This window comes from Cyprinodon tularosa, unplaced genomic scaffold (assembly GCF_016077235.1).
Source record: "Cyprinodon tularosa strain WSP-4 unplaced genomic scaffold, ASM1607723v1 ctg237, whole genome shotgun sequence".
NCBI lineage: Eukaryota > Metazoa > Chordata > Actinopteri > Cyprinodontiformes > Cyprinodontidae > Cyprinodon > Cyprinodon tularosa.
In genome coordinates this window covers 45,946-68,043 of record NW_024038885.1, presented here as the reverse complement: position 1 = coordinate 68,043, position 22,098 = coordinate 45,946, and the positions used below count along the sequence as shown (strand labels likewise).

At 38.1% G+C, this 22,098-nt stretch overlaps 1 protein-coding gene across 1 annotated transcript; it reads right to left on the bottom strand.

The window, feature by feature from the left end:
- Window positions 1-12,681: 12,681 nt before the first annotated feature.
- LOC119784906 (mucin-6-like) lies at window positions 12,682-21,835 on the bottom strand. Its single transcript, XM_038287194.1, is given in 13 exon segments — window positions 12,682-12,767; window positions 12,934-13,056; window positions 13,147-13,216; window positions 13,312-13,389; window positions 13,475-13,610; window positions 14,732-14,852; window positions 14,958-15,083; window positions 15,201-15,396; window positions 17,230-17,312; window positions 17,791-17,851; window positions 18,569-18,698; window positions 20,787-21,012; window positions 21,787-21,835. Coding segments are annotated over 13 exon segments (1,485 nt in total).
- Window positions 21,836-22,098: the final 263 nt, after the last annotated feature.

Genomic DNA, 22,098 nt, shown 5'->3' with positions numbered 1-22,098 from the left:
GTTGTAGAAAACGTAGTGTCCTGTTTTGTAGTTAAAGAAGTTGTAGTTGCTGGTGTAGAAACAGTAGTCTCCAGCGTTGAGGTTGGAGTGGTTGTAGTAGGAGTTGTAGAAGACGTAGTCCCCGGTTTTGTGGTTAAAGAAGTTGTAGTTGCTAGTGTAGAAACAGTAGTCTCCAGCGTTGAGGTTGGAAAGGTTGTAGCAGGAGTTGTAGAAAACGTAGTGTCCTGTTTTGTAGTTAAAGAAGTTGTAGTTGCTGGTGTAGAAACAGTAGTCTCCAGCGTTGAGGTTGGAGTGGTTGTAGTAGGAGTTGTAGAAAACGTAGTCCCCGGTTTTGTGGTTAAAGAAGTTGTAGTTGCTAGTGTAGAAACAGTAGTCTCCAGTGTTGAGGTTGGAGAGGTTGAAGTAGGAGTTGTAGAAAACGTAGTCCCGGGTTTTGTGGTTAAAGAAGTTGTAGTTGCTGGTGTGGAAACAGTAGTCTCCAGCGTTGAGGTCGGAGTGGTTGTAGTAGGAGTTGTAAAAAACCTAGTCCCCGGTTTTGTGGTTAAAGAAGTTGTAGTTGCTGGTGTAGAAACAGCAGTCTCCAGCATTGAGGTTGAAGAGGTTGTAGTAGGAGTTGTAGAAAAAGTAGTCCCCTGTTTTGTGGTTATGGAAGGCTTAGCTTCTGGTGTAGAAACAGTAGTCTCCAGCGTTGAGGTTGGAGTGGTTGTAGTAGGAGTTGTAGGAAACATAGTCCCCGGTTTTGTGGTTAAAGAAGGTGTAGTTGCTGGTGTAGAAACAGTAGTCTCCAGCTGTGAGGTTGGAGTGGTTGTAGTAGGAGTTGTAGAAAACATAGTCATGTGGTTAAAGAAGTTGTAGTTGCTGGTGTAGAAACAGTAGTCTCCAGCGTTGAGGTTGGTGAGGTTGTAGTAGGAGTTGTAGAAAACGTAGTCCCGGGTTTTGTGGTTAAAGAAGTTGTAGTTGCTGGTGTGGAAACAGTAGTCTCCAGCGTTGAGGTCGGAGTGGTTGTAGTAGGAGTTGTAAAAAACGTAGTCCCCGGTTTTGTGGTTAAAGAAGTTGTAGTTGCTGGTGTAGAAACAGTAGTCTCCAGCGTTGAGGTTGAAGAGGTTGTAGTAGGAGTTGTAGAAAAAGTAGTCCCCTGTTTTGTGGTTATGGAAGTTGTAGCTTCTGGTGTAGAAACAGTAGTCTCCAGTGTTGAGGTTGTAGTAGGAGTTGTAGAAAAAGTAGGCCCCTTTTTTGTGGTTATGGAAGGCTTAGCTTCCGGTGTAGAAACAGTAGTCTCCAGCGTTGAGGTTGGAGTGGTTGTAGTAGGAGTTGTAGAAAATGTAGTCCCCGGTTTTGTGGTTAAAGAAGTTGTACTTGCTGGTGTAGAAACAGTAGTCCCCAGCGTTGAGGTTGGAGAGGTTGAAGTGGGAGTTGTAGAAACTGTAGTCTTCTCTTTTGTGGTAAAAGAAGTTGTAGTTGCTGGTGTAGAAACAGTAGTCTCCAGCGTTGAGGTTGGAGTGGTTGTAGTAGGAGTTGTAGAAAACGTAGTCCCCGGTTTTGTGGTTAAATAAGTTGTAGTTGCTGGTGTGGCAACAGTAGTCTCATGTGTTGTGCTTGAAAAAGTTGTAGTAGGAGGTCTAAAAACAGTAGTAGTGCCCATTGTTGTGGTTAAAGAAGCTGTAGTTGCTGGTGTAGAAAAAGTCCCCAAAGTGGTGGTTGAAGGATTTGTAGTAACATGCGTTGAAACACTTGTTTTCATGGTTGAAGAAGTTGTAGTAGCAGGTGTAGAAATCTCAGTTGTTTCTGGTGTATAAGCAATTATAATTAGCACTTTTTATTTGTAGTCAAGACACTGGTAGTTGTAATCAGAATTTTATGAGATGTTTTTTTTTTTTTTTTTACCTGTGGCAGTTGTTGTTGGTGTAGCTGTCGTTGTTGTATGAGCTGTTGACATCAGGGTAGTAGTTTATTATAATTAATATAAAAAAGAGCAATAAAGTTCTTTGATGTCTTCATATGGTTTAATGTGAAAGACCACATCTAGGTAATGCCTCTAAGCAACATTTTTCTGTATTCTCATATCTGAATTTCTTTTGGATTTAAGTTTAGACTTTGACTGAACTATTTTAAGACATATATTTTGATTTGAACCATTTAAATGTAATACTGGCTAAATGTTTATGACATAGCATCTACATCCTATGGATGGAACAGTGGGTCAAAAAATATTTTGCCCGCCAGTGATCCTCCCAAGTCTCCTACTAAGAAAGATGAGAGAGATCTGTAATTGTCATCACAGATACACTTTGACTATGACAGACAAAGGAACACAGAAGAAAACAAAATCCTGGAAATCTCATTGTAGTATTTTTAAAGAGATATGTGGAAAATAAGTATTTGATCATTGATAAAAGTTTAACTTAATCCTTTGTAGCATTACAGTTGTTGGCAATGACAGAAATCATATATACTATAAGTCTTATTAGGTTTACACACACTGTAAGTGGTATTTTAGCCCATTCCTCTATGCAGATATCCTCTAGAGCAGTGCTGTTCTGAGGGTTTTGCTGGGCAATATGGACTTTCAACTTCCTCCACAAATTTGTATGTTGGGATGCAACTTATCATTCTTTTTTTCTTCAAACATTGACTTTGTACCAAAAAGTAATATTTTGGTACAAAATGACATTCTCCCAATCATCATGTTGATCATCCATGTGCATTCTAGAAAACCCTCAGACGGGCCGGGAGAAGAGATTAAGCAGGGGGACATGTCTGATACTGCAAGACTCAAGTCCCTCTTGGTGCAGTGTGTTACTGATAGAGGTCTTTATTACATTGGTCCTATCTCTCTGCAGGACATTCATCAGATCCACCTGTGTAGTTCTGGGATTTTTGCACACTGTTCTAATGATCATTTTGACCTTACGACCTTGCATGGGGCCCTAGATCGTGGGAGAATATCACTGATCTCCCATTTTCATATAATTGCTCCCACACTTGATTCATTCACACCAATGTGCTTGCAATTCTAGATTCCCTCTTACCAGCCTGTTGCAGGTCTACAATTTTTATCCTGGTGTCCTTTGACTGCAGTCTTTATTGGTCTTTCACATAAAATTCCATACTTGAAAGGCAATGTAACATTTGCAAAGCAAGAACTGTATCAATAGTCAAAAGTTATTAATACTTAAGGCAAATGATTGTTCCATTTTCACAAGTACTGGGTGAAGAGCAAAAATATTTAGTCATTGTTGAAACAATTCTTAGCATATTGCATTGAAGAAAGTACAAACTTACCTCAAAACTAAGTCTATAACAACTTCTTCTCCTGGTGTGACAATTGTTTCATTGAAATAACAGGAACAATTCCTGATATCAGTGCATCTGCCAGTATTTTCATCAAAGTATGGCAACTCTTTAGGGCATCTTGGGTAACAGCCTTTTTCAGGAAAAAAACAAAAAGAAAACACCTCTTGATATATTGAAGGGTTCTTTAGGAAACTACTCCCCAAAAAAAGTCTCCAAAGGATTTGGAGTGTGCACGAAAAGTCTTTTATGTTCTTTGTATATATAAATGTCATCTAATCACAAAACAGGATTAAATTGAAATGCGACCTTTTCGCAAACATAAGGAAAGTCTGGCTGCCATCTAAATAAGCCTGTTTTGTGTTTGCCATGACCGGGATGACTGTGAACTATTTCTTTAAAATACTTGACTTCTGTAGTGGTAAAGGGCCTGCACTTTTATAGCTCTCTTTTAAGTCAGAAAACTTCAAGCACTTTAAGCTACTTTCAGTCATTCATCCATTAATGCACACAGTCACACTCTGATGGTGGCAAGCTGCATTGTAGCCACAGCTGCCCAGTGGCATACTGACGAAAGCGTGACTGCCATACAAAAACACCATCAGTAAGTTAACATGTAAGTTTGTTTGTCACCTTCCAACTTGTGATGCAAATAGTTGGGAGTTCCACAGGTCAGCATCCTTCCACAGGCTTCATAGTGCCACCTACACTGGCCTTGCTCATTGTAGTAGTCACAGTAAACGGCTAATATAGAAATAATGGAAAGTAATAAAACATTATCGATTAAAGCCTTTATTTTAATGTGATATATATATTTTTTTACATTTTTAAAAGGTTAATATATATCAAATATATATTATTTAAAATAGTTATGTTGTTTATACAGAAAAAAGGATTATAACTTACGACACAAATCAGGTGTCCTCCATTTAATGCAAACATCCAGATCACTGCAGGCCTCTGCATAAGCAGCCACTGCTGTGCAGAAACCCAAGAACTTTCCTTCAAACTCACAGGAACATGACTCCTGCACACAGGCTTGGTAGTAGGGCTCTGGATCCACAGAGTTTAAGTGACATGTTATGCCACATCTGTGGCATAACATGTCACTTAAATCTTTACTATTACTATTACTATTACTAATATTACTATTAGCAAAAGCTAAATATCTACTATACAAACCTTTAAATGACAGTCCCTGAATGTGTCTCCTTTAATGATCATACAGCGCCGCTGGGCCCATGCAGAACAATAGGAGTTACGTTCACATGGAAATATCTCAGTGGTCACATCAGAGCAAGGAGGAGTGTTGGTCTTCCAACTGTTTCCAAAAGCTAGTGGACCGCTCACCACTAAAAACAATGTTATTGGTTGTTTTCTGCAATATTGTAAAAAAAAAGGAAAGTTTAATGTAAAGCAATAAGAATATGGATTTACCAGCTGAGCCAATTAGCTGAAGGTCGTTCATCTCACTGGAGTCGAAGTTGCCACAGAGACTGCAGACTTTGTTCTAGAAAACATATTTTTTGAAAAAATTATATGTAGAAACTGTAAAAAGTGTTTGCTAAAAAATGAAGAACCAATCACAGAATCCTCATGTTAGTTCAGTTAGCCTAAGAGAAATTAATAGTTTCTCCTTGTAAAACCCATCAGAGGAATGTTTTAGACATATTTAATTCCTCCAAACTTAGAAGAAGACAATTTCACTGATCTGCAGTTTTTTTATATATTTAAGAGAAAATACAGATTATAGACATAAAAAGTGCGTATTAAATCCAAGTTGAAAGATTTTTTTTCTTGTTTTTAAATATGTACAGTGCCTGCCTACCTACCTTTGACTCTGCATTTTGTTGAAAATTTGATATAGTTTAATTTTATACAGTCAAAATCACTGGATGCACTTCCTCCTTAAGTTGATTTTGCCAGGGTCAGTTTTATTTTGCAAGACTACGAGCAACTTTATAATGAAAGTTGCTAAGAATTACTTTTTAAGAGCAATTGTTTAAGATACATACAGATTTTTTTAATTATTTTATTTTATTTACTTTTATTTATTTTAGTTATTTTATCTTTTTGTGCAGCACTTTGGAAACCTTGTGTTTATTTAAACCGTGCTATATAACTAAAGTGGATTGGATTTACTTTTACGATTGAAGTTCCTACAAATATATTTGCAGGCATACTTTTGTGTTCATTTTGAATTTAAAATAATAAAAATAGATATCAAGAGCCCCTCTTCGATCCACTACCTTATTGTGGTGGAGATGTTTTAGTGTCGTAATGATCCCAGAAGATGTTGTCGGAGACTTAAATGGTAGGTTCTCCCAAGGTGAACAGGCTCTGGGTGATGGGTCAATAAAAAATAAAAAAAACCACAAGGAATAACGGGAGGAATGGCGCCCCCAGCTCTGAGCCATTCATTCTTGGATTTCTGTGCATGTCACAAACTGTCCATAATAAAAACCATGTTCAACCTTAAGGACGTTTTGTGCACGTGGCACAAGGTTACCTTAGGCCAAAGGTTGAATGACTTTGTATTTGTGTCTTCTGACTTAAGGGCTGCATATCTTTAACACTTGGGTGAAGAGAGGGGAATGGCTGACCACCGATTGCCACCTGATGGTGAGCTGGATATGCTGGAAGAGGAGGAAGCATGACAGACTTGGCAGGTTCAAGAGAGTAGTGAGGGTCTGCTGAAAATGTCTGATAGAGCCCTCGGACAGCGATGTGTTCAACTCCCACCTCTGGGAGAGCTTTTCCCAGAATCCGGAGGCTGGAGACATGGAGACTTAGTGGGCAACGTTCTCTGTCTCCGTTGTCTGATGACGGCTGGATACAAGTAGCTCAAATCAGCTTCCTCTGTAGGGTGGCTGGGCTCTCCCTTAGAGATAGGGTGAGGAGCTTGGTCATTCGGGAGGGGCTCAGATTAGAGCATTTTCTCCTCCGCATAAAGAGGAGTCAGTTGAGGTGGCATGTACATTTTTGACATAATATCCTGGGATGTGTTCAAGGCATGTCCCATTGTCAGGAGGCCTAAAGGACAACCCAAAACACAATGGAAGGACTATGTCTCTCGGCTGGACTGGGAGTGCCTCTGGCTTCTCATAGAAGAGCTGGAGGAGATGTCTGGGAGTCTGAGGCTGCTGCCTCCGTGACCCGGTCATAGATGTTGCAGGAGATGATGGGTATGTGTATGAGATATCAAGAACAATTTTAACAGGATTCCTTGAGTATCAGTTACCCTCGAGAGAAAGAAAGTGGGCATAATATATGATTTTCACACTAACCCTCCAGTCAGGATGGAGTTCTATGGTGATCCTTGTGTGCTTGTCCCAAATGAGAGTTAGACCTTTGCTTGGCACAGAGATTACTATATACAGTCCCACAGTGTGCGTCTTGTAAAGGGGCTCTTGCTCTAAAGTCCAACCACTTTGGAGGTGTCTGGTCACTTTCATATCACTCAGTGTCAGAGTGACTTTATTCTGAAAAGGAAAATTATTAAATTAGACACTTGTTAACCTTAACTGTAAACCATACATTTTAAAATACCATTGTAAATAATCAATAAAGTAACTAAAGTAAAATATGTTGAAATACAATGCTACAATATGAATATGTATTTGCTAAAACATTAAGAATGTGATACAGATGTTAGTCTTCATGAAAGAAAGAAATACCTCCAGATTCAAAATAATTGTACGAGAACAGGTGAGGGCTTCATCACAGCAGGGCACACTTTCCACTCTAACGGAGAAGGAACCATCTTGATTTCCACAGTAATCCTTAAGCAAAGACAAAGATACTTAATGCTAAGCAAATATTAAAAGTCATATTAAAATGCTCCACTACGTTCTTGGAAGCTCACCTCTACCAGTGTGTACTGACAGTGTCCATCAAAGCGATACCATTTAGAATCAAAAGTCTGGTAATGTCCATTTCCATAAACCTGACACTTCCCTGAGCAAGCCTCCTCATCTTTGCAGCTCCACTGGCCCTGGTTACAGGTACTAAAAGGTAGAAGGATGTCAACATGATTATACCTGGTCTTAAAAGGGAAGCAGGTGCAGCAGAGCAAGTGTTACCATGTTTTACAGTTGGTTTTGACAAACTCTCCGGCGCTGAACACTCTGCCACTGTACAAACAGGTGCAATTATTTTTGGGAACGCATCTCCCATATTGATCCTCATATTGGTCCAAAGGGCAGTAACAGCCACTCTCGCAGCTCACATTGGCACCCTGAGTATGGTATGGTATCAATTATATCCTATCAGAAATTAAATTATTTAAACATTGCTTACATATCAATTAGGGATGAATCTTACCAAAGGTTTACTGAGACTGCTGCAGGTTTTCTTGGCTGTGTTCTGTACAAACTCTGAGCAGTGAACACAGACCTTCCCGTTTCTACAATCTAACCCAAAAACATGTTAAATACCAAGAGGCTGAAAGGTGGGAAGCACGTACAATGATGCATGTCAAATACAAAAAAATAAATAATGCATTTTAGTTATTAAAACAATTAGCCCAATAGAGACAAATACACTCTACATCATCACCAGGGGGCAAAACTAAATCATTATTCCAACATTTTCTTTAATTAACACATTCTCATTTAATTTGAAAAAAAAAAAATGTTAACATATTACAAGATTTTATTTACCACAATCCTTGCACTGGAGTTTTCCGTCCTCGCAAAGACTTGAAGATAAATTATATTTGATTAGTTACACATTAATACGTCATGTCACCATCATACATTGAATGTAATTAGCTACAATTATGTTTGTTTTTTTCGTGTAAACATATTTTCAAGAGCAAGACAAACATATTTTAACCATACACCTTTGACACCCTGTCTCTAATTAATCTATTGTTTTTACATAATTCCTAATCAGCTTATTTTCCCAACACTCTTCTACTTTATCCCACTCACTTGACTTATTTTGAGTTGATCTAGATCACCTTTTTCATTCATACTGTAACCTTCCTTCCTCTTTTCCTTGATTTTATTTATCATTTATTGAGACCACTTTCCATAACTCCTATTTCCCTCATTCCCTTTTGCTTGTATCTTTGTTTTTTGTTTTTTCTGTTGCTATTTTTCTGCTGGAGGTAATTTTGCAGGGCTCTGGCAGTGCTCCACCTGTTCCTCTTTGTACAAAGGCAGAGGTAGTGGTCCTGCTGCTAGGTTATTGCCCTCCTACTGCCTCCACCACATCTCCTGGTAGCTCCTACAGCTCTGGACACTATGCTGACAGACACAAACAACCTTCTTGAGTCCATCTCATGGTACCATGAATGCGAAAGCACCACCAACATTTTGAAATGACCAAAAGATCAGCCAGAAAGCAGATAACTACTCTTTTATTGAGTGTGTCCTGGTAATTGGCAACAATTTGCACCTGTTGTCTATTCCATTTGCACAAAAGCATGTGAACTTTATTGTCAATCAGTGTTGCTTCCTCACTGGAAAGTTTGATTTCACAGAAGTTTGGTTTAATCGAAGTTGTATTGTCTTTTTACATGTTCCCTTTATTTTTTGAGCAGTATAATATACTCTAACACTTTTGCATCAGATTAGTAATTACAGTGGTTAATGTACCATTAGAAATACATTAACTTGCTGAATATTATTAATTTATAGATTTGCACAAATAACTCCTTACCCTTCCCTTTCCTTTTCAAGTGCTACAAGTCTGTTTCCATTAACCCACCCTGAAATTTACAATAAAAGTTGGTCTATGCAAACACTAATAAATTTAGGGTTTAGGAGGACGAATGAGAAGCAAAACGGTTAACAGTACTCAATCCTTGTCTTCCATGCCCATATGAAACTCTTTTCTACTCTACTCACCCTCAATATTTAAGGTTTGACTGAACCAGTTCAGAAGAAATGTTGTGGCATTTATCTAGTTGGTATGACAGCAATGAACATTTTCAGTATTTTCCATGAACTCACCATTGTCGCCCATCAAGAACTACAGGTCCTGGTGGTGTAACACCCCTATTGTGGTAACAGTCGCATTTCACCTTTGGGGTGCAGGTACCGTCCTGGTTCAGATGGGTTCCCTCTGGACAGCCACAGCCCTCTGTTGGAGGGCTGTCCCGCTCACAGCGAGGATCATACCCGGACAGGGAGCGGCACGTATGATTACAGGCCCGAACATTGTAGGAGAACTCCTGGTTCTTTGGACATGTCAGAGCTTAAACACAGAATTGTTAGAGGTGTTAAACAGAAAACATTCATTCTACTTTTTCAGTAGGAATAAGGGGTTAAGTGCTTTGCAAGTTTGGCATGTAGACAACTATATGTGTGTGTGGAAAAAAATGAAGACATATGTTTCATAATATATTGTTTGTGTTTCAACATGTTTCCTAAAGCCGTTACTCACTGCAGTTGGTGGCTCTCCTCCAGTCACCAAGCTCTACACCCAGAAAGACGCAGGCTTTAGCATAACTTCCCAGAGAAGCACACAAACACTGCTGCAGATTGTTGCCACAGTTACAAGTTCTCTGGATGCAAGCCTAGAAGCAATAATAGCTTTTAAAGGGGCAGTCATTGTTAATGCATTACTGTTAGCTGACTTTAGGGCTGCAACTAACGATTATTTTAAAAATCGATGAATCGGACGATTATTTTTTCGATTAATCGATGAATCGGACAAAAATATTTTTTATATTAACCTCTTTAATCCAAAATAAACATTATAGACAGAACAAACAAGCACACAAGTACAGGTTGCTCATTAACTGTACTGGTGCAATATGAAAAATAAATGTTTGTGTTAAAACTACGCAAACTTACATGAGAAATGTAGCTGTACATCCACAAAATATAGGGTACTTTGTTTCATAAAGCGCAAAAAAAGACATTTTTGTTTTTAAAAGCCCCTAAGGGGTTCAAACAATAGGCCCCCCCATTTCAACAAATGAGTTTTTTTTAGACTAGAAGAGTTCTGCCTTTGTAGACAGGAAAGTACAGCAGTTAAAGTTGCTACTTGAGAAAATACTGAACCATAGAGATAAAAATAGCCCTGTGATTCAAATTATAAATTGTATTTGGAATAAAAATGAGAGAACTAGGGGTGCTAAAAAACATATCCTCCAAAGACAGATATTTACATGGGAATGTGGCAGATAATTAATTGACATATTACTGATCTTGCTGGATTTTATTCTGCTTTACTTCCATAAATTGCAGGATCATCTTTACTTTATCTTTGCCAGAAGATTTAAACTTTAAAAGTCTTGCCCTCATAATTTGCAAGTTAATTTATTTATAAAGTAAATATAAACGCTGCTTAAGCTAATTCAAATGAAATTAAAAGTAAAATAAGTAGCCAACCTTATCACTGTCTGTAACCTACTAACAAGGTAAGGAAAGCATCAGATGAGCTACCTGAGAAACTGACGTAACGTTTCCCTACTTTAAAACCAAACAAACATGGTGGTTCCGTGCCATGTTAATTTCTTTTGAAAAAAGTTGCATGTTATGACTTTTTTCGCTTTACAAAGCGCAGGCTATTTTAATTATTGTGATCAATTTGCGCCGTCAATCCCGGTGCATGCGCGCTTCATTTGCAGTCTGGACGCTGAGGCTCTGACTGAGAGGGACTCCTGCGGGAAAACGCGGTTGGGGTGGGGGAGGCGCCCCACGGCAGAGTAGGAACGATGCATGCTTTCACGTAAGAGTCTCCAAAAGCCGCCAGTGACACCGAAAAAAGTCGCCAGATTTGTCGCTAGTCGCTTTTTTGAAAAATAGTCGCTGGAGGGGTCTGAAAAGTCGCTGAGTTGGCAACACTGCACCTGGGGCGCTGGCTCGCTCTGCCGTATTTTTTTTCTTCCTCTTTCAGTCAAGAGGCAGTGATGACGGCGCGGCGGATGATGCAATAATCGCGCGACACAACTAATCGATGATGAAATTCGTTGCCAACGCTTTTAAAAGTCGATTTTTATCGATTTTATCGATTCGTTGTTGCAGCCCTAGCTGACTTATTAACTTATTGGGAATTTCTTCAAAAATGTATTGTTTAATAAAAACATTCTTACGGCATGGTACTGGTCAGTTGGGATGTGATCATGGCACTTGGAAAATATCCCATTTGGATCATACAATAGCGAGCACTTCTCATCTGCAAATATTTCTGAAATGTACAAAATGAAATAATATGAAGAAATTTCTTGGCAAAATCCTTTGGTACAATAGTTTTCTATGAGGCCAAAGATGTAATATGAGGAAGCTATGTTCAACTTCTTGATCCTATCTACATGATTCCAGTCAGTGCTGTTGAGGTTTCGGTAAACTGGGTTGTTTTGATGGCTGATGTCTGTTTTTTATGTTACTAGCTAGCAGTTTATCAAAGTTGTTTGAGGGTTTTTTTTTTTGTACACTAACATTCATGTGTTTGGAGAACGCCAATAATTGCTGAGAACTATGCTGAATACATTGCTTCATCAAGAATTTAAAATATGATCCTAAAGTGAAATAAGAATCTTTTTTTAATTGGCGTTTTAGGATCTGTTATAAAGATGAGGTATTATTCAGTAAATGTTGCTTAAGAGTCTTATATAGAAACAACCGCTATAAATCTATGGTGTTTAAGGTACTGTGGAGGATTTTGTAAAAGACCCACCCTCTCCAACAATTAGCATGCAAGAGCTGCTTAGTTGTCCTTTGTGCACGCCCTATTTAAAATGTGCTGCTCCAATAGCTCATACAAGCTTACTGTGTCCACACATAGCGGGGACTATATAGTGGGACATTAGTCGCCGCTAACGGGGAGCGACAGCCTATGGCGACAGCGGGCCTCTGTGACAGCAAATCCCATAATGCTGTGTGAGGAGAGCTTTCCGTGCAGCTCATTCTGGGGTATATCTGCCTTTCTTTTCTTCTCATACACTTCGTAGACACTTTTTCACTTACGACCCTCGGCCATTTTCAAAGTAGCACGGTCAGAAAGGTGAGCTGCAATGACTGTCTGAAACCGTCGCTCATGACAGATATATGCCTGAATGATAGCCAATCGGACGAGCACATAGGAAGGCCTTACGTAAACATATCACCAGAATCATTGACAATTAGGAGGATCACTTATTTAGATGATCCACCCAGAAATAAAAGATCATCCTCTGTACCTTTAATTTCATATTCCTTATAAAAACAGATCACACTCTGTGGTGACCAAGGTTTTTATAGATGAAGTGACTGGAATTAAAGTATTGTATTGATTTGTTTTGCAAGAGACTTTATTTGCATATAAGAATGGGCCTCTGGAATTACATGGTTGATTCTGAAATTTTTGAACACAGTTTATGTATAAGCTTATTTCAACAGTTGTTACCATTGTCAGTATTGATACAAGGGTCGGGGATATCCACTTGACAATATCCTAAACTCCAGGATAGAGCAAATAGCTTGGCAGAGCTCTCGATGATCCCGCTGCTCGTAGTGAAGTCATCTGTGGTGTCATTGTTCCTGTTTCCACAAAGACCTGAAAGAAAGCCTGACTTTAAATGCAAAACCACCAGGGTGACATGCTAACAAAAATACTATACCGTAAAATTATAGGTAATAAATATATAATTCACATTTACGGAAGCTTATGTGATAGCAGAAATGCCTATTTGTTCATTCTCCCAACCTGAGATCTGTCCAGTAGTCTCTGTAGGTGTGATTGACAACTGGAGGTCAGGGAACACCTGGACTTCAACGGTTGTATAAACTTCAACATACATTGATGACTGCCAGAAAACCAGTGCTAGATCTGTGAGATGACAGAGATTAGCAGAAATGTCATTGCGATATTCTCTAATTACTCTGGATGCATTAAAAGGTCATTTGGCATTTGTCATACCGGATTGGTAGAGCTCAGTAATCTCTTGGTCTCCAACTGTCACCTTTCCTACTGTGAATGTAAACATTTCCTGAAAGAGGTAGAGTATATTTGATTGAAGATGCTTTATAATTTCATATTAACTTTTTAAAACTTCTAAAGACATTTGCCTCGATTTGCCCATACCTGTATAATCTGTACACGTACTGCCTTCAATGATGGTTCAGTTTTAGAAAACTCAATCTCAATATACCAGTTAAAGTCCTGCAATGGAGCCAGAGAAGTTTGCGCTTTGAGATTAATAATCCAACAAGGCTGACAATTAAGGACCATTGGGAAAAACTTTTACCTGCGATGCCATATATGTGCATTTACCAGGAACCGCATACTGTTTGCCGTCATATGTTGTCACAAACTGTCCTTCAATGAGACATCTGGATGGGCAGGAGTTTTCAGAGCAACGCCACCTCCCACTATCACACTGACTGAGATCAGAAATTTAATATGAAAAGGTAAACAGGGTCTTTTCTCTTTTAATTTTTAAGATTTTAACCATTGCATACACAATTGTTGGTTGTTGTTTTTTAGCAGTATTTGCTTTGTCATGTGTAATATACTTAGGGCTTGATTTTCAAAGATTCCAAATAAATGGTGCTAAATTGCACATGTAGTTATTTTTTTTGGACATGCAACAAAGGGCCGTGTTGCAAGTGATATTTTTGTCAGGTTTCGCCTCACTTTCCGAAGTACAAAAATAGAGACAACTACAACTGTAGTTAAGGTTTCAAATTTGGACAACTGATTTGTAATTATAAATGTTTACATTTGCATATCCTCCCCCCAAAACTTTGCATAATTCATAGCAATGAAATTATACACAAAAAAAAGGTTTTCTGTCTGCTGAATTGCAGATGCAAAACATTTTGCACCTTCTTGGAAGAAATGCTTTATGCATTTGAAACATTTGGGCACCTGTTTTAAGACACGTAAAACTTCTGAAGGTCAGGCCCTTTTTGTTTGTTGTTTTAGTGCATCTAGTCTTTTTCATTGAGAAATTAAATGTTTAAACAAGGCATATCAGATGTTTGTAACAGATCAAAAAATGTCAAAGAAAGATGTAAAAGATGTAAAATGTCAAAGAAAGATTTAGTAATAATTTTGTGATTACATTTTCTTATTGCCAGTGTCACTTAACTACACATAATGGTGTAACTCATCTGTAATGATACCTTTGTATGCGTTAGTTACAAGGGTTGTACCAACATACAAATGCATTTTTTCTCAACTGACTCATTAGAAACATGCCAAATGGAGAAAAAAAAACTATTGTTGAAGAACCTGTTACTAAATTGTTTAGGTACATGTAGAAATTGTTAGTCAAGAATTCACAGCTTTAAAAGGACTTTTGATGCAAACAAATTTTTCTTTAGAAAATTAGACAATAAAATGTTCTGTCACTATATCAATTGGCTTTTTGTCATATGTCATAAATAACCTTTACTTATAAAAAAAAGTCACACTCGTACTAGAGAGATGGCAAATTCAGCCGATCTTGTGACAAGTTTCTAAAAATGCACCATTGTCTTTAGATTGCCTGCCCACTCACCGTATTTGACATCTTGTGGTGCGAATGTCTCCAGGGGAGTAGATCTGATCAGCGAACACACAGGGGCAGTTGTGGACACCAAGACACTTGTATTCATCAATGTGATCATTTAGCACCTCATCTGCAATTGCATTTGTACAGTTTTGAAGATCTATGCAACGAACATCAACCAAAAAAACAAAAGTAGATACTGCTGTGTTGTTTCTGTCAAACTCGCAGTGCTCACCTGCAGGACAGACACAGGAGCTGGTGGTCTCCAGGGAGGTGAATCTGGAGTCTGGGTTTGAGCAGCTGGGCACAAAGGGAGAACCCTCATCAATGTAAACCAGGTCTCCAGGACAAGTTGGTGGAGCTGCACATGTCCATCAAAGCAGAAAAAGAGTATCACTGGGTGATCAAACTTTGATCTCAAAGTATTTTGGGGAGTTGGATACCTCCCTTCAGGCACGTTTATGAATGGTTCACCTACCACAGTTGGTTAAGGTTCTCCAGGTGGCCCAAATATGGGTTCTTTTTCCACACAGTAGTGCAATCTCTTTGAAGAAAGCACATTGAATGTCGCTGCTACCTTCGAAGGTGTAAATGTTCTCGTCACAAAGGGTGATATATTTCGATGTTTGGAAAGTCCGACATTCAAGCGTGTGTGAGAAGAAGTCTCTGCACAGCTGCCAATGTCACCAAAGGAAGCAAAAACAGTTTTTTAAAGAAAAACTTTATGTGGACATCATTCTTTTGATCCTGTTTGCAAGTTTAAATACTATACAACCGTTTTTTTTAAGTAAAAACTCCTTGAATCCTCATCTTAACATGGTAGAGAGATGTCTGGTCTGATGATCCCAGAGCCTATGCTTTCAGGGGCTTTAATCCTCCTGGTAGTGTCTCCGACGGGTCAAACAAAGAAAGGTTAAAACACCATTATTTAAACAAACACACCAAAGGTATTAGATTCGCCTGGTTCAGCAGAGCCTAGGCTTGCCCTAGAGCTCGGCCTTGGGTTGGGATTTGTTGGGGAGATCCTTATCATAGGGCCAAGCCCAAACCAGTGATGAATGGCCATCCCACAGTGGGTGCACGATCTGAAGTGGGAGCCATAAGGGACTAGTACAAAGAGTTCTGGACAGAAGTCTGAGGTGGAGGCAGAGGTGACCTGAACTACGTAATAACCATTATACTGGCATGTGGAAATGTCACTTTGCTAGAGAGAAAGGAGCATGGGCTTGTGCAGGAGGTTGAGTGATACTGGCTTGAAAAAGTCACGCTCATCTCCGTGAACAGACTTGGCTCTGGTTAGACTACTACTCTCTACTCTACCACTTTAGTACATTACAAGAAGAAACAGAAGGCTATGGTGGGTTTGCTTGTCTTCTCATTGCTTAGCTTCTAATCTTGGGTTTTACCCCCGTGCATGACACGGTTACATCCTTGTCAAGTCAGTAAGGACGCTCATACTGTTGCCTTAGCCTATTGGCCAAGCTGCTACACATAGTACCTGGCCTTCTTAATGTCCCTAGTGGGGTTGCTGGACACTGCTCCTCTGGGGGACTCCGTCATTGTTGTTGGGGTCTTCAGCGACCGTGTGGGGGCATGACAAGGAATTATGGGAGGAATGGACCCTTGCTCTGAGTCTGAGTGGTGTTTCATTATTGGACTACTGTGTATTGTCCATTGTTGGATGCACTGGAATGGAGTATGGAATCATGTATTCCTGAGAGTTGAATACAGACCATTTGGTCCCATTTTAACTTATCAGAACTAGCAAAGCAGCTGGTATAAAGATCAGCTTCTCCGAATCTGAGTTTATGGTTCTCAAACCAGAAAAACGTGGCTTACCCTCTTCTCGTCAGAGAGGAGTTCTTTCAAGTTTGGGAGTTTAAGGATCTTATGTCCTGTTTAAGACTGAGGAGACAATGGATCAGGATATTGGTAGGCAGATAGGTGAGGCTGCCTCTGTAATGAGGATGCTGAACTGGTCTGTTTTGGTAAAGAGAGTGCTGAACCAAATGGCAACGTTTTTATTACTAGACAGAATATCTTTCTACCCTCACCTATGGTCATGAAATCTGGGTCATGAACAAAGAACGAGACTTCACATTCAAGTGGCTGAGATGAGCTTCCTCTGCAGGGTGACTGGACACTCTCTTAGAGATAGTGTGAGAAGCTCAGCCATGTAGGAGAGACAGGGAGTAGAACAGCTTGGTGGGTCAGACCTCTGTTTTCAATGACCCCTTGACATCTTCCTTGGGTGATATTCCAGGCTTGTCTGACTGGGTCCAGGAGAATGCAAGAAGATGCTGGAGGGGCTATAGGTTTTCACCTTTAGAGATGCCCAGAGATGCCTCTGCTGAGATTACCTCGCTTTGACTCATTTTAAGATAAAGCAGATAAGGAGTACAACTGCCTTTTATATAAAATGGAAAAAGAAATCTAACTAAGAAACTCAAACACTTAAGGAGAGTTCCTATGCTTTGTCTTCAACTGAAAAATAAAATGCAATTTACCGGATGAGGATGAGGGACAACGTCCAGAATGACACAGGTGGGGTCAGAAATCAAAGAGTTTGACATCTGCTCCTGAATGTGACCTGCTTAAATGCAAAGTACAGTGATTAAAACATTTCAATGGAAAATCAGAATTTACTGCATGTTTTTCTTGTTAGGATGTAGTATTACAGCTCAGAATAACAGTAATTAAGAAAGAAAAAAATATATCTTCTTAGCATACATAAGCTTTAAGATATGCTTATTTTCCTTATCTTTTTAAAACTGTTTACCAGATATCTGGATAGAATTTCATGAAGGTAATTCAACGTTTTCAACTGGTAGATGTTTCGTAACAATCTAAAAGCCGTCAGTATAACAGTCAAACTGTTATACCCTGTATAGCGTTTTACATCAAGTAAGTGTATCTCTATTACCTTAGAAGCTCAATAAACAGAAATGAGGGTGAGCTTAACATAGTTTCACTATATCATATCTTTGCTGTGATTAAATACATTGTGGTAATTTTGGAATTTAATCTAAACAGTACTACAACTAGTACTATTTTATGGGATAACATACCTGAGTTTTGTATTGCACAGAGTCCACTCAAGTCAGAGCTCAGCTCTTGGTCTAGTTCAACCTTTATAATGAATCACAAACACAGACTTTGGATATTAGATTTTAATATATAAGGGCTTAACTGGTCATCAAATTGGTCAGTAGAAACTCAGAGAAAATAAAGCAAAAGACAAAGTTACTAACCACCTTATCATCATAATAAAACAAAGTGCACATGCAATTGATAAAAATGAAGCACAAATATTAAAACCAACTATATAAACAATTGTAAAATCAGAATTCTGTGTAAGCAGGGTCGCACGGTCTCATGCACAAGTGTACCAAATTTCTAACAGCCACATATTGAGAAACTGTGATGCAACCTAATGAAGCTCACTTTGAAGTGGAAAAAAGGAGTGTGTATGCTTGATCTGGTGATTTAAGCACATCGTCTAAACGCACTACATTCACTGAGTCTTGAGTCAAAGATCATACAGTATGTGAGACCAACTGAGCTTTTGTTGCAGGAATACTTTAGATAGCTGTCCATTAATACTGATAGGACCAAATGAACTGAACTAATATTATAAAGAAGTGCTCTAAAATCCTCATTAACCCCATATTTTTAAAGGATGCCAATGAAGATCAATGCTAATGCTGCAGGCAATTGCTGCTGAGAAGGTTTTCTTTTGCTAGAATGATCGCCTAGCAAAGAAAGTAACAACTCAGCATTTAAACCAAGTTTTTGAGAATTAAATACATGCTTATGGGTGTTGCCTGTGTCTTATCATGTTCTCACCCAAAAACTGCCAAGTCCTCCAGCTACTGTGTGCCAGGTGACTGATAGAGGGAGTAGTGAGCTCCTCAGTCTGGTGTAGATGCCGTACGGATATATGTGCTGGTAAGTGTGGTCATATGGAAGGGAAACCCTATAATAAAAGAGACCAAGAAGATGGGGGGTCAGTTTAGAGACTGCTTTGCTTGTGACAATGAAAATCATGGTGAAATATGATGAGTTATTAGTGTTTAAAGCTAATAATCTACCAGCTCTCACATAAAATTCAAAAGTTCCTGGTGCAGACCAAGTTCCCCCCTTGCTAAATGCCCTGAAAGGTCATTGAATTTATTTATCCTTTATTGTTTCCTTGATACCTTTTAATGGTTAATCCACATTGTTTTCTCAGCTGTAACTAATTGGTAATTAATTTAAGGCTAAAAAAATGTTGGGTAATTTCCAGGGCAAATCACTGGCCCACCAACTCCTGATCCTGTGGATCTGCTGGGTCATAAGAGACATATTATCATCTATGGGGGATTTACTAACCAGAGATGTGTTGATGTGTTTAAAGGCACAATTTAGAATTTAAATTTAAGAACATTGCCAGGGGTGGCTCAAAACTCTTTCATCTACCTACTATTGGTAGTGATATTAATCTGGATTGATGAGAATTTTATTTTCCTATACCAGATGATTTAGTGTCATTGGGGGAATAATATTCTACAAGTCACAGGGATCTAGATAAAGCTATTCAAGTATTTAATGCTGTTTTTACAGTTGTCAGTCAGTATTGCTTCCTCCATTTAAAGCTTGTACAAAACTCTCCTGCTGACCTCTTGACCAATTCCCGTCCTTTCATCTTTGCACTGGCTCTCAGTTCGGGAAGGAGATCTGATGCTCTTGTTTAGTTTAATTGTTTTTATCTGAACTCTTAAAAATCCACCAAAGCCACTGCAGCAGAGCTTTAAGGTGTGCTGATCAACATTTCCTAGAAGTCCCTCACTTCAGCAATGGGGAACTCAGTCATTTTCATTGGTTGGTTTATCGTTATGGGATAGTCTTCTCTATCATTGACCTTCCTCTATTCAAACTTAAGACTCATTTCTTTAAAAAATGCTTTTAATGTTTAGTATTTTTTTTTTTCTTTTATCCTTTTAGTATTTCCCTTTTTCAATGTGTTCTGAACCCATTTCTTATGCTGTCAAGCACTTTTGCCAATGCAATGTGTTGTTAGGGGCATGTTAAAGAACCTTGGATTTGATGTTATGATTTCAATTACTGTGTTATTTTAATACTGCTCTCAATGAGGCCACTAATGATTGAAATGCAGAAAAAACCTTTGAATAAACATGTCCTTTGCTTCAGTAGCAGTTTTTTTAAACGCAAAGAAAGAAATTCTTTAATTTGTTTGATTTACCAAGAGGAGAAAGGAGTTTCACCTCAAGCAAAAGTAAAAAAAATAAATAAATAATAAAAATATCCAAAAAGCAAACATAACATTTTTTGTGTGCAAAGTACAAGAACTAATTGTGTTTTTCAATAACTGAACTGTTAATAATAAGATCACAAAAGTAATAATTAAAAGAAAATAAATTCTCAAGGATTATAATTTTCTTCTGGCCTAAAATAGATTTTTTTTTATTCAACATGTTCTTTCAAAGCTCTTGTTATCTGGAAAAAATGTCCTGTAGTTAAGCAAACATAGTTTTAAATATGTTTCTCCGCAATAACCATAAACATATTTGCGGGAAAATTGTGAAGTTTCCAAGCCAAATATCACAATTTGTATGTAGATGAACAAGAAACTGATAAAAAAATTTAAGCAGCAGATAACTATTTTATGAAATGTCATTATGTGATAATACTGAAATGACATCTTAACAAATCAGCCAGTAACGTAAAGCTGGGGCATAAATTAATCTTTTAAATGGAAAATAAGACTATAGAATTTTAATAATATATGTAAGCATAATATGTATCTAATTCAATGTATCTTAAAACAAGTGCATTTTATCTCGAATTAAGCAGGTAAGTGAGATACTTTGCCAGTGCAACAAAACAATATACATTTAAAATAAGGGACAACAAATGCATATTACCTTATTGTCTTATTTTAAGGGTAAAAGGCTAATTCCATTGGCAGAAAGTCTTATTTTCCTTCTCAAATTAACACTTATTTTATATGCAGTTGGCATTATAAGGTCTTGCTCTCGGCCATGAAGAGAAAATGGGTTCAAACCTTTTCTTCTCTACCAGTACGGTTCCATTCTGCACCACGGTCTTGACCTTGTTGATGATAATCTCAATAAGGGTCAGCAAACCATTTTGCCCTCACCGTATGGTGATGTCACACTCAACCCGATTGTGGGTGAAGCGGGTAAAGGTGAACGGGCAGTTGGAGCGCACATAGAAAGCAGAACCTGTGAAAGCCTGGATGACTCCGCTGCCGTATGTCTTGCAAGTATCTGATCACAGTGAGGCAGGTCAGAGGTTGTTATGTAGATACAGTACACATTCAGGAATAAACAAAAGGTACTACACAGACAATAACATGTTAAACTGCACTTCATGAAAAAAATGAAAAATGTTGCATCTACATACGGATACTTACATTTCTGAGACTCAGATGCTCCCATAGACTCGCCCTTCCTGAAAACTGCAAGAAGATTTTCAATAAAATAGGAAAAAAGTTAAAGTCACAGTTAAGAATACATTAAATATATTATTAATACACTAAGACACAGTCTTGGTCAGAATTTGAATCAGTAGTTCCAAATATTTGAACCCCCTAAAAAGATTTAAGGTTTGTAAAGTAGTAAAACATTTTAAAAATCTGTAAAGGTTAAAATACTGTAGAAGCAAATTATTAAAATAGTAGCAATTTTACTACTAAAATCTAAGTTTATAAACTCATTTTCTGTGATTGAAGAAATGTTTGTTTCAAAAAGTAATAAAGCTTTTTTTCTTAAAAAAAAAAAATCGGAAGTGCACCCATGAAACTTTTCTGAAATTACTTATTAAAAACATTAATTACATATTCAAAAATGTGTTTCACTTATAGCCTAAACTACTTAAACTTCTGAATGAAATACACTGGGAAACCATTATTAAATAATCTTTCTCTTCTTTTTAATAAAAAGAAAAAAAATCTGAAATCCAAAGTAGAAAAATCTAGCAACAATAACCATGAAATATGCAGAATCTTGAAAGATCAAAGTAATGCATAAATGTGCCTTTACCTGAAGCTGAGAAGAAACAGAGAGCCAGCATCCATCGCCTTGATTCCATGGTGTCTGATGCTTCCTCTCTGCTGGTGAACACAAGGTCCCAAGAAGAACTTTGCCATGTTTATATATGCCCGTCTCCACGCCTGCAATACCAAAATCAATACTCGTCACGTACAGTATACACCTGTGCATCCATGCACTCATCCAAAGTTGAACTTCTAAAGTAACCAGGAAGCTCAAGTCAAGGTAACAACAAAACAAAAACCAGAAAAACCCACACGTTGAAATACTATATTAATATAAAATAATATGCTTGTTATGTTC